Source organism: Neolamprologus brichardi, chromosome 9 (genome assembly GCF_056152115.1).
Source record: "Neolamprologus brichardi isolate AB-2024 chromosome 9, ASM5615211v1, whole genome shotgun sequence".
Classification (NCBI taxonomy): Eukaryota; Metazoa; Chordata; class Actinopteri; order Cichliformes; family Cichlidae; genus Neolamprologus; species Neolamprologus brichardi.
The window spans coordinates 24,488,403-24,500,864 of NC_142112.1; the positions used below are offsets into that span (position 1 = coordinate 24,488,403).

A 12,462-nucleotide genomic window follows, 5' to 3' on the forward strand; every position below is an offset into this window, starting at 1 on the left:
CTTGGACTGTATTTTATTTCTTTTTAATGATATTTTCCTATTCACAAAATGTACACCTACACAGTATAAAAAACACACACACCTGTCAAGTTTAAATACCACAAAGACAACCACCAAAGACACTGACAATGATCTCCCAGCCTGGATTATTTACATGGCACTCCATTTTTGATAGCATGTCACTCCCAGACTTGGTAGCATTTCAGTGTTGATATGCAAACAAATATACATTTTCACAAAGAGGACATAGTCTGACTATACTATATAACATACAGAAAATAGTTACTGAAGTCAGATATGCTGCAAATATACATTTACATGACATTTTGCAATACAATTCCAATTATTTCATGTATGTTGCCACTGGCAGAGCATTAATGAGTGGCTTAGCACTTTTTTTTTAGCATTGTTCCAACTAGTGAACGACCTGCTGAGAGCAAAGGATAGTTATCACTAGACACTATAGTACTGCACTGTATCATTAAGGCACAATGCTGACATAATTTTGCAGAACATGCATATCTTTTTATAAATAATGGGATAAGTGTTCAGTAATTCTGTATAATATTTTCTTGCAGAGCCATACTATATTAATATGGCTTTTTTGTGACACTCTCATTCATTTCATAGGGTTAGATGGGAAAATTTGCCAGCATGCTATGTGACATGGAATGGTATATGAATAAATATTCTGCAACTACAGAGAAACATGTGCACAACATTACAATCATTGTGGATGTTTCAGTGCTGGGTAATACAGTTGGGCATGGAGAAAAAAAAAGCATGGAATGTCTCCATCCCCAGGTCTTTGACCTCAAACTGAAAGAGCGAGGAGAGGTCAAATGTACCCTGTTTCTCTCTCTCTCTCTCCCTTTTTCCCCCTTTTACTTCACGTCAGAGGAGGCATTCTTTTTGACTGTAAGGCTCAGTGCCTCTGAGGCGCGAAAAGAGAGCGCACTCATCTTGGAGCTAATGCTTGGGTGAGGCCCGGGAACTGCACCTCGGGAGCAACGCAGCAGATGGAGTAAGTTTTTGCGAAAGTTGTGCCCCACGAAGCTGTACACGATAGGGTTCACGCAGCTATTGAAGTAGGCAATGCATATGGTGAAGGGTATGGCGGTGTCAATGAGTTCCACGATGGAGCATTTGTTCACAAGTTTCAGTTGGGTGAGCACCTCCATGAAGTGGAATACCTGGTGTGGCGCCCAGCACAAGAAAAAAGCCAAGACAGCCGCTGCGAGCATGCGCAGTACCTCGTCGTCCCGCGAACGAGAGCTCTTCTGTATGTGCGTGGCCCCCAGCAGCGCCTGCCCAATAAGGCAATAACAAGTGAGGATGATGACAAAGGGCACCAGGAAGCCCAGCAGGATCTTCATGAGGCTGATGGCGAGGCGGAGCTCTTTCAACCACATTTCATTTTCTTCAGTTGGGTGCAGAATGCCGCACACTGTAGTGTTAGAGTGCGAGATGTCGTGGAGATCCCTGATCACCGCTGTGGGCACACTGAGCACGAAGGCAAAAAGCCAGATCACCACACAGGTGAGACGCGCATACACCATTGTGCGGAAGCGCCTCGATCGCATTGGATGCACAATAGCCAGGTAACGGTCTAGGCTGAGCGCTGTGAGGAAGAAGATGCTGGTGTAGATGTTAAAAATCACCAGCCCTGCACTGGCCTTGCACAGGAATCCTCCAAAGGGCCAACTATACTCTTTGGCGGTGTAGGTAGCCCACATTGGTAGAGTGATGAGAAACGTGAGGTCAGACACGGCAAGATTCAGGACGAAAATGTTGGCCACCGTCTTAAGCTTCATATAGCAGTAGATGACAGCCACCACCATGCTGTTTCCGACAATGCCGATGACAAAAATACAGCCATAGACGATGGGTACCAGGGTGAAAATTATTTCATGGTTTCCAGACATACCACATGCCAGTTCTAAACCGTCTGTTGTTTCTGTCGTTAGATTTTGCATTTTGAGCACCAAATCCGAGGACTTTTATATGGAGGGTCCCTGTAGGCAGGGTTGGTCTGTGGTGACTGATACAGGCCTTGGGAGAGGGCCTCAGCGAGTCCTATAAAAGAAACACACACACAAAAAAAGAAAATGTCACAGGCAGCCCAGGAGAGGAGCCATCATTACTGCCGGCACGGCCCATAAACGCTAATCCACACGAGCACCCATGAAAATGCTCACTCTACACCAGCTCATTTAAGACCTGCACATTAAAGCCATCCTGACGCTTTATGTTATTTCTGTAAAGTAAGAAGCCATGAAAAACAGATGTTGCATGTTATTCAATATTCCAAAAATGCCCTTTAAAAACGTCATTATTCAGACAGCCTGCATTCTGCCTTCTCCTTATAATCGTCCCTCGGCTAATGAAGGGCAACAGTAAAACTGTACAGTGTTTATCAAATGCTCGGTCCATCTGGGTTGGACTGTCAGCACCCGGAAGGAGAACATTTATGCCTCGTGTTATGACCTGAGTTAATGAAGGCCGCATGGCAAAGCGCGAGCTTGGATAACAACGCCATTAAACACTAAAGCGCTGAGGGAGCAGGGGAGGAGAGGAGAGGTTCGAGGCTCCAGTCACCGTAAAAGACATGTCACGTTTTAAACCCTCGGCGCGCCGAGATACATTGTACACAGCATGAGAACTTCTAATCAGCACACACCTAAACAAACAGGACAGCAGGGATTCAGCTCTGTGGAAACTTTGCTCTGTGAGAAAATCAAACCTGCGTGCTGCGGAAAATTGGCCTCGGGGCTATTTTTTTTCTTTTCCCTTTTTCTTTTTCTCTCTTTTTTTATGCTTGATTTGCACAAGCTTAGAGTGAAATGGGAATATAAAAAACAAATTCTCTCCTTTGCTGAGCATCTTTATGTTTAATAGAATAGCTTTGTGGGTGTCATTAGTGGAGCTGATGTAATAATATTAGCATAAGCCTCATTTATATGACAATATAGCTGAAGAGATTACCCAAACTTGCACAAAAAACAAGAAATATTTGTGGTTACAGTAAATCCAATCTGATGCCAAAGAAAACATAACTCTGCCTTTAGAGCTCATAAGTAGGCAAATACAATTTGAAGATAATGAACAACTGTTTAACTGATTTATGATTTCTTTTGCGAATGAGAAGTTAACCCTTTATTATTATACAGCTGTCACGACAGAAATGGAATTCCCTGGATTACCAGTCTGAGTAAACAGAGCAGGATTTTGCCACAAGATGGCATGCTAGCATTAGGATTTTACTCTTTACGTCTCACTGCTGACTCAGCAGGGACACAGCGCATTTTGACAGAAACACTACTGATAATTTCAGCCAGTGTGTTTCTATACATTTAGATTTTTTTTTTTTTTAAGTAGCTATGTGCTCCCGTCACAATCTCATTGGAGTTTAAGCTACTTGAATCAACCTATTGCAGACACTTTACCTCCACATCTGCTGAGCTCTGAGTCTGAGCTCCAGCAGCACAACTGTTTTATCTTAGAATAATAAAAAGATCCTAATTTTTCAGCAGATTTCAGTAGGTGAATTCTTTGAAAAAAACTAAATAAAAAAAAAAACCCTGCGTGCACTAACGCAACAACCCTATCTGCTGCAGATGTGGGACTTATCGAGTGTGGAAGATGTGTGGATGCCAAGGGCAGCAGAATAATGGAATATCTCTGCGAGTTTCCTGCACAGGCCCCAGTGTAACAGGTAGGATAAAGCACCGACACAGATGTCGAAGCTCGGATTCAAAGTGCGGGTGTTTTGCTTCTTAATGTTTATAACGGTGGGTGACTGTAATATCAAACCATGCGAACGAGAGCATTAAAATGAATATCGGTTTCACAGTTTGGGGATTTTCAAACGATTAAAGGAAATCTCTTGATGCTCAGAAGATTTTTGATTGCCAGAAATGGAAATAGGAGAGAAAATGGACACTCTTTTACTATTATTAGTGCAGTGTTAACGCCAGTGTTTTTCCATGAGGGAGATGAAGACAGTAAGGGAACATGTGTTGAGTTAATACAAACAAGGCTCGATGTGCTGAATATCTATAATAAAGATAAGGTGGCACAGAAAGAAGGGGACTCAGAAGAAGGCTATTTAAGGTGGCTTTGTCCGGTGAGCTATAGCTTGAGTGAGATGGCACATTACTGAATGGCAGCTATAAACCCTGGGTGACCACAGACAGGAAGGCAAACAGCCCCTTCACAAAGTCCGTGCGCAAGCTGCATCCTCTGAGACAAGACAAAAAGGCTGCAAAGGCCCAGAGTTGTTTGCAAACAAAGCTGCTTACACTGAATGATAAAATCAGGGTTAGGAGGAAGTTTGGGGACATTTCTGCCCCCCAGATCTCTGTGGCTGAATCCTGAGTGACATTATAGTAGCAACATTTGAGTCCTATTTTGGGACATTTAAAAGTGGAATCGTTCTGGGAACATGGGATTTATTTACGAAAACTAAAAACAGGACAAATTAAATCACTTTTAGTTTAGAATAATAGGATTGTCTAAGTTGGGACAGCGAGAAAGTTCCCATCAAATGAGCTATCTGAGGCTACCCTTAGCTTGAGAACCCAGCTGCTCGGACATGAGCACCACCATCTGGCTGTTCAAAGAGAAAACCACTAAAATCAGTGGCTGATGGAGTTAATGATTTATATCAGCCCATTACAAAGTGAGGTTCATCTTACTGGAAACAGGCCACCTCACCCCACCTTCCTCTTTCAGCCCTGTTTGGTCAACAGGATGCTCTGCAACAATGGGTGCCTCCGACTTTTGTGCATCCTGCATCTCTAAAGGTGTTAAAGAAATACAAATTCAGCATGAGTTAATTAACCAACAACAAGACCTGAACCTTAAATTTCCTCCTTTCCCTGAAGGTGAACAACAATGGTGTCTAATTGCATAGTGCATCTCAGCCGTAGCCTCCTACAACTCACTTCCTCTTCCGTCTCAGCTTGCAGGGTGTTGCTTTAAATCATGAGCTTCTTGAAGTGAGGCAACCTCCCTAAACTGCTGAAGAATCTGCCACTGCATTAAAAAAGTGATACAGTAAAGCTCTCATTTTAACATGAACCCAGAAATAGAAAAACATCAAAGGGTTTAAATTAATAATACATGTGTGTATGACATTGTGACAGTGTCCATGAACTAATTAAAGACTTGACTTTGGCTTGCAGCTGGGCAGCTAATGGAAATATTGGCTCCAGAAGTTATGTCTGTATTTTTCTGTTTATAGAACTGCGCTTTCATGTGACATACACAATCAAACAACACAAACCTGTGCCTGAGAGGCTTCCAATCATTTCTTGTACTACGACTTTGAATTACAATAACCTAGGAGACTATAAATCCTGCTATCTTTTATTTATTTCCAATTGTTTTGGTAATTCTGTTAAAAAAAGAAAACATCGTATAACCTGAGAACAACAAGTGTCTTGAATATGGAAACACGAGAGGGGGGAATGAAACTCCTAAAAACTTTGACAGCAACTTTTACTCTGAGAAGTCTGCAGCACTTTATTTTGTCCCTTAACTTCTTCATTCCTCATTATTACTTCAATAATATGATTTTTTGTCGCCTTCACTCACACAACTATAAATTAAATTCCATCAGTTCTTTTTACCCCTGGCTTGATTTTTCTTCACCTTTTCACGTGTTTTTTTTTTGCTATTAAATTCTTCATAAGCGAGGATTTTCAAAGAGCACGGAGATACTGTTTATCGGGAAGTGGATCCAATTTTCTATGGAGATATAAGACCTGGGTTTGTATAGATGACACGACTAGGTTCTGAATTCTTCTCATTCCTACCGCAGATTTACTGTAGTTGGTTTAAGGGTTTTAAACACAGAAGAATTTCATAGACAAAGTAAACAAAGAGAAGGAATAAAACTGCCCTGATTTACTTCATGAATAAAGCCAGTATGTTGTTGTGTTGTTTTGTATTCATTTGCAGGTTCTGAAAGTAATATTAGTCATTTTAGTAAATGAAAAAAAGTTTTTTGAACTGCACCAAGAATCAGCAGAAAACAGTTTCTCTAACTTATCCCTAAAATGCTAACGTTCATTAATGAAAGCAAAGATGAAAGTTGGTGAGAATCCTTCCTGAAAGCGAGGCAATGTCAGTGCTTACCTGCGGAGCTGAACCAGGAGGCTGTTGATGCTTTCAGAGCAGGACGGGCTGAGAGATAGAGAGACCACCGCAGCGTGTCACTGACTGCCTCTGATTTAACTTAACCGCTGGAGCAGGACGAGCAGGAACACCGTCTGACACACAACCCCCTCCTCACCCCACCACTACTCTCTCGCTCTCTCTCTCTCTCTCTGACACACACACAAACACACAAACACACACACTCTACAGTGATGAATGAGTTACACTGGAGCCAGTCAGCTACATATTGTCCTGACCCATCTTTCACTCTGGCCAACAGACTCTGCAGATACACAAACAACCACACATGAGCTCTTACACAATAGCACCTCTCTTCCTCTCTCTCCTCCTCCTCTCTACTTTCCCCCTTGCACCTCAAGCACTATCTCCCCTCCTCTCCCTTAACGTCTGCTTTTAATCATCAACTTTTTTCCGTCTTATGAAATTGACTACTTCTGACAGCTAGAGATGATTAACGTTCCAAATCTAGCCCTGTTGCATAATCCTTTAAGGGTGTTCAATTTGGCTCTGCATTTTAATTGCCTATGCAAAATCATGCTCATAATCACAGACAGCACTTTGTTCAAGTCTTACTTCAATATTTTGGCCACCTCTCTCCTTCCACTTATGTCAGCTCTCATCCAACGACAGTCCCTCCGTCCCTCGTCCTCTGCACAGCATGAAAGGAACGGTCAGGGTCTGATTATGACTGAGCCTGTCAACACACTTTATTAATAGCTGCCACAAGATTCCCCTTGAATCACTATGCAACACGGGCTCAAAAAAGTGTGTATGGCGGGGAGATTAGTTGGGTGGAGCCTGGGAGTTGGGACACTGCTATTTTTTCCCCACTTCCTGCTGGGGTTCCTCAAAGCGTTTCCTGCATTTCAGTATGCGATTCATCTGTCACTCATTTGCCACGCTTTTTTAAAAAACATATGGACCTTTTCTCGGCATTGTGTAAATCTATGTGCATGCATACCTCAGAGCTTACAACTCCCCCTTGGCCAAACTGTCTCTATTGAAGCTGTAAGTTTGATGAAAGTGACTTATTAAACCACTAAAACAGTTCATGTGTGATCAAAAAGAAAAGAAGGAAAAACCCAACTCAGGCACGAAAAGGAAAGAACTCGTCTGCGCGCTTGTGTAATCCAGCTGCATTAAGAAGGAATTTCTATTTTTAGGGATTGCACAGAACCGTCAGACACAGCTTGGTGTTAAAGTTATTTGTCTCCCCCTATTCTTTCTCAAGGTCTGACAGGTGTTGAGAAGCAGGTCACATCCTCGCCTCTCTGCTGCAACCTATTGCAAATGTCGCTGACATGGATAATTGATGGATGAGGTGGCGTGGCAGCCATCCTGCAAATCCCCTCAGTTTCAGTGGTGGCTGTTGAAGAAAGCCGTCGCCTGGGCTAAAGACAAACAAGGAAAAAAAGGAAAAACAAACACTTTGGGCTAAGTGGAGGTGCTGTTTGGTGACTTTTGCTCACTCAGGTGTGACCTGGTCATTTGAGAATTATCACATTTGCTGAGGTTTTTATGGCAGGCGGTTCTTCAAAGGTCACCGTGGGTCAAAAGGCAGCAGGTACAAAGGTCTGGAAAACGTTTTGAAAATACGTGACGTGCAGCAAATAGCTCTTCGCTTTTTATACCTGTCATTTTTCAGGAAGGGCAGGTTGTGGAGGAGAGTAACTCACTTTGCTCAGCAACAGAGCCATTTACACCTCCAGGGGATTATGATCAAGCTCCATTATGTCTTCAATTACTGCAAATGATAAGAATCATCCATTAGGCGAATGTTATCTTATTGCGTATCCTGTCACAGCACTGAGCATCTGTATGGTATCTCTTCATCCTTACGGTCCTCGCTGCCACAAGAATTATCTTGTCTATCTGACCCTTGAGACCTCTCAGGAAGTGAGCAGAGAGTGCAGAATCACTACATGTATTTTCCACAAAGCAAATAATTCTCAGTGGGGACAGGATGTTGTTGCAACACCCCGTGCTACAACAATGATTTACACTCCTTGGGTACAAGCAGAACCAGATGTTGGTGATCTTAAAACAGAGATATGCAAAAGATTAGAAGGGAAATGACATAGTTAATGTCCCTAAAGCTTTTTTCTTTTTTCTAGAAAGAATAGAGTTTATTTAATTGGAGTTGGTGCATTAAAAAGGTAAAATTACATATTCTGACAGTGTCTTCTTTAATGCACTCAATAAATGCATCAAGGTTTAATCCAAGTTATAGTTGTGCAACTTTTATGAACCCATGCAACTATCATAAAATCCAAGTAAATCCAGTCTTTTCTTTTTTTTTTTTTCTTTTTTACAGAATAATTCATCAGTTGTGGCTGGATGAGGCCAGAAAGAGGACAAGGCTTCATCTCAACTGCTCATACCCTGGAGGTGTGATCTTGGGCGATGTTCCTGCTAATCACATCACTCTAACAAGATTAGCCGTGTTAGCACTTAAGCTGTAGTAGAATAAATTGATGTCTGAGGTAATTACTGGTAGCAGACCACTGCGGGGAAAGAGACTTTTTACACCACAGCAACACAGGCGGTAAAATGCCAAACCAGCACACAGCCACCTGCTGAAGAAAGACAATACTGTGTGAGTTCTGAAGTTGAGCTGTAAAACGAACACGGGTGACAAACTGGAGAGAAAAAAAATTAACAGCATAAAGTGTCTTAGCAAGAAAATGAACCACCACATACCGGCAGAACAGCTTAAATGCATCTTGGGATTGATTCTAAATGTTCTCTGGAAATGTACTGGAGGGATGGAAAAACATTATTTTAAAATCTGTTCCCTCATTTGGTGTTTTAAAGATGTTAATGGAGATCCACGTCCAACACATTGGGCCAAGTAAGTGTTAACATGGGCTGAAAACCTGAAAGCCACATGATTAATATCATGTTCAGACTCAACATACCAAACCATCCAGTAATTCCAAGTTACTCCGGGGAATCTGGAAAAGGCTTCTCCCACAAGGATAGAAAATGTGTGAGCACAGGATAAAAATTATTACTCAGAACAAACGGCTCCTGTCCTGTCGGTGGCGCTGTCACTTGGTGTTCGCTCGCTCTGTGGTATAGTATCGCTTCCTGTTCCTGCTCAAACACAGTGGTGTTTCTGAGTAGCTTATTTGCTTAGCAGTTTAATTAACAACTTTTAAATACATTCTTTTTTTTCCACAGTATAATCTTCACGTGCTTCATCTGAAGCACACTTTCTGTGTACTCACTACCTAATTTATAGCCAAAGTATTCACTCACTGTCTCTGTACTGTTTCGCTAGCTTAGCTCGTAGCCGACCCGTTAGCTTCATGGCTACTTCACCTGTCCCTTCTGCACTTTCTTGCTCATTGTGTCAGATGTTTAGTTACTCCTCGGCCTCCTTTAGCAGTAATGATATCTGTAACAAATGTAGCATATTTGCAGCTCTGGAGGCCAGGATTACTGATCTGGAGACTCGGCTTTGCACCCTTCTCTCACCCTTAGCTAGCCAGGCCCCTTTAGCTGGTGCAGCCGAAGATAGCGTAGGCCCCGCTAGCTGTTCCCCGGCAAATCCCAAGCAGCTGCGGAAAGAAGGCGGCTGGGTAACGGTGAGGAGGAAGCATAGTCCTAAACAGAAGCCCCAGGTACACCACCAACCCGTTCATGTGTCTAACCGTTTTTCCCCACTCGGTGACACACCCGCTGGGGGTCAAACTCTGGTAATTGGTGATTCTGTTCTCAGACATGTGAAGCTAGAGACACCGGCAACCATAGTCAATTGTCTTCCAGGGGCCAGAGCAGGCGACATTGAAGGAAATTTAAAACTGCTGGCTAAGGGTAAACGTAAATTCAGTAAAATCATAATTCACGTCGGCAGTAATGACACCCAGTTACGCCAATCGGAGGTCACTAAAATCAATATTGAATCGGTGTGTAACTTTGCCAAAACAATGTCGGACTCTGTAGTTTTCTCTGGTCCCCTCCCCAATCAGACCAGGAGTGACATGTTCCGCATGTTCTCCTTAAATTGCTGGCTGTCTGAGTGGTGTCCCAGAAATGATGTGGGCTTCATAGATAATTGGCAAACCTTCTGGAGGAAACCTGGTCTTGTTAGGAGAGATGGCATCCATCCCACTTTGGATGGAGCAGCTCTCATTTCTAGAAATATCGACAAATTTATTAAACCCCTCAAAACATGACTATCCAGAGTTGGGACCAGGAAGCAGAGTTGCAGTCTTACACGCCTCTCTGCAGCTTCTCTCCTCCTGCTACCCCCCCAAAAACCCATCTCCATAGAGACTGTGTCTGCTTCCAAAAAGACAAAAAACAAACTAAAAACCAGCAACAAACAACTTAAACATTTACAAAGAAAGAACAATACAGTATCCACATCTGAACCAAAGAGTAAAACGGTGAAATGTGGATTATTAAATATTAGGTCTCTCTCCTCCAAGTCTCTGTTAGTACATGACTTAATAATTGATCAACAAATTGATTTACTCTGCCTTACAGAAACCTGGTTGCAGCAGGATGATTATGTTAGTTTAAATGAATCAACACCCCCGAGTCATTCTAACTACCAGAAATCTCGAAGCACAGGTCGAGGGGGCGGTTTGGCAGCAATTTTTCACACCAGTCTATTAATTAATGAAAGACCAAGACAGACTTTTAATTCATTTGAAAGCCTGATGCTTAACATTGTCCACCCCAGCTTTGAAACTCAGAAACCAGTCTTACTTGTTATCATCTATCGTCCACCTGGGACTTACACAGAGTTTCTGTCTGATTTCTCAGACTTTATATCTAATTTAGTTCTGAGCTCAGATAAAATAATTATTGTGGGTGATTTTAACATCCATGTTGATGCTAAAAATGACAGCCTCAACATGGCATTTAATCTGTTGTTAGACTCAATTGGTTTCTCTCAAAATGTAAAAGAACCCACCCACCACTTTAATCACACTCTAGATCTTGTTTTAACATATGGCATAGAAACTGAACATTTAACAGTGTTTCCTGAAAACCCTCTCCTGTCTGATCATTTCTTGATAACATTTACATTTACAATAATTGATTACGCAGCAGTGGAGAGTGGACTTTATCAAAGTAGATGTCTTTCTGAAAGCGCTGTAACTAAGTTTAAGAATATAATCCAGCCACTGTTATCATCGTCAATGCCCTGTACCAACACAGAGCAGAGCAGCTATCTGAACGCTACCACAACAGAGGTCGATTATCTTGTTAATAATTTCACCTCCTCACTACGTACGACTCTGGACACTGTAGCTCCGGTGAAAACTAAGGTCTCTAATCAGAAGTACCTGACTCTGTGGTATAATTCTCAAACACGTACCCTAAAGCAGATGACTCGTAATCTGGAGAGGAAATGGCATGTCACAAATTTAGAGGATCATCATTTAGCCTGGAGAAATAGTTTGTTGCTTTATAAGAAAGCCCTCCGCAAAGCCAGAACAGCTTACTACTCATCACTGATTGAAGAAAATAAGAACAACCCCAGGTTTCTCTTCAGCACTGTAGCCAGGCTGACAAAAAGTCAGAGCTCTTTTGAGCCAACCATCCCTTTAACGTTAACTAGTGATGACTTCATGAACTTCTTCACAAATAAAATTTTTATCATTAGAGAAAAAATTACCAATAATCATCCTACAGATGTAATATTATCTACAGCTACTCTTAGTTCCATTGATGTTAAGTTAGACTCTTTTTCTCCAATCGATCTTTCTGAGTTAACTTCAATAATTACTTCCTCCAAACCATCAACGTGTCTTTTAGACCCCATTCCTACAAAACTGCTCAAAGAAGTCCTGCCATTGATTAATTCTTCGATCTTATATATGATCAACCTATCTCTAATAATCGGCTATGTACCACAGGCCTTCAAGGTGGCTGCAGTTAAACCTTTACTCAAAAAGCCATCTCTAGACCCAGCAGTCTTAGCTAATTATAGGCCAATCTCCAACCTTCCTTTCATATCAAAAATCCTTGAAAGAGTAGTTGTCAAACAGCTAACAGATCATCTGCAGAGGAATGGTTTATTTGAAGAGTTTCAGTCAGGTTTCAGAGTTCATCACAGCACAGAAACAGCTTTAGTGAAGGTTACAAATGATCTTCTTATGGCCTCTGACAGTGGACTCATCTCTGTGCTTGTCCTTCTTGACCTTAGTGCAGCATTCGATACTGTTGACCATAATATCCTGTTAGAGCGATTAGAACATGCTGTAGGTATTACAGGTATTGCACTGCAGTGGTTTGTATCATATCTATCTAATAGACTCC

The 12,462-nt window shown here is 41.9% G+C and overlaps 1 protein-coding gene across 4 annotated transcripts in view; it reads right to left on the minus strand.

Annotated features, from left to right (window-relative positions):
- Positions 1-7: 7 nt before the first annotated feature.
- The window catches only part of agtr1b (angiotensin II receptor, type 1b), a 62,457-nt gene continuing 50,002 nt past the window's right edge, over positions 8-12,462 (minus strand). The window contains exons 1-3 of one of the 4 annotated variants that reach the window (XM_006795098.3): positions 7,860-8,050; positions 6,757-6,832; positions 8-2,076 (exon numbers count right to left, since the gene is read on the minus strand). In XM_006795098.3, coding sequence (XP_006795161.1) covers positions 885-1,976 — 1,092 coding nt within the window. In that variant the 5' untranslated portion in view covers positions 1,977-2,076; positions 6,757-6,832; positions 7,860-8,050 and the 3' untranslated portion in view covers positions 8-884. Of the gene's footprint in view, positions 2,077-6,141; positions 6,352-6,756; positions 7,831-7,859; positions 8,051-12,462 lie in introns of those variants that run through there. The other 3 variants (XM_006795097.3, XM_006795099.3, XM_006795100.3) reach the window with 3 other exon arrangements.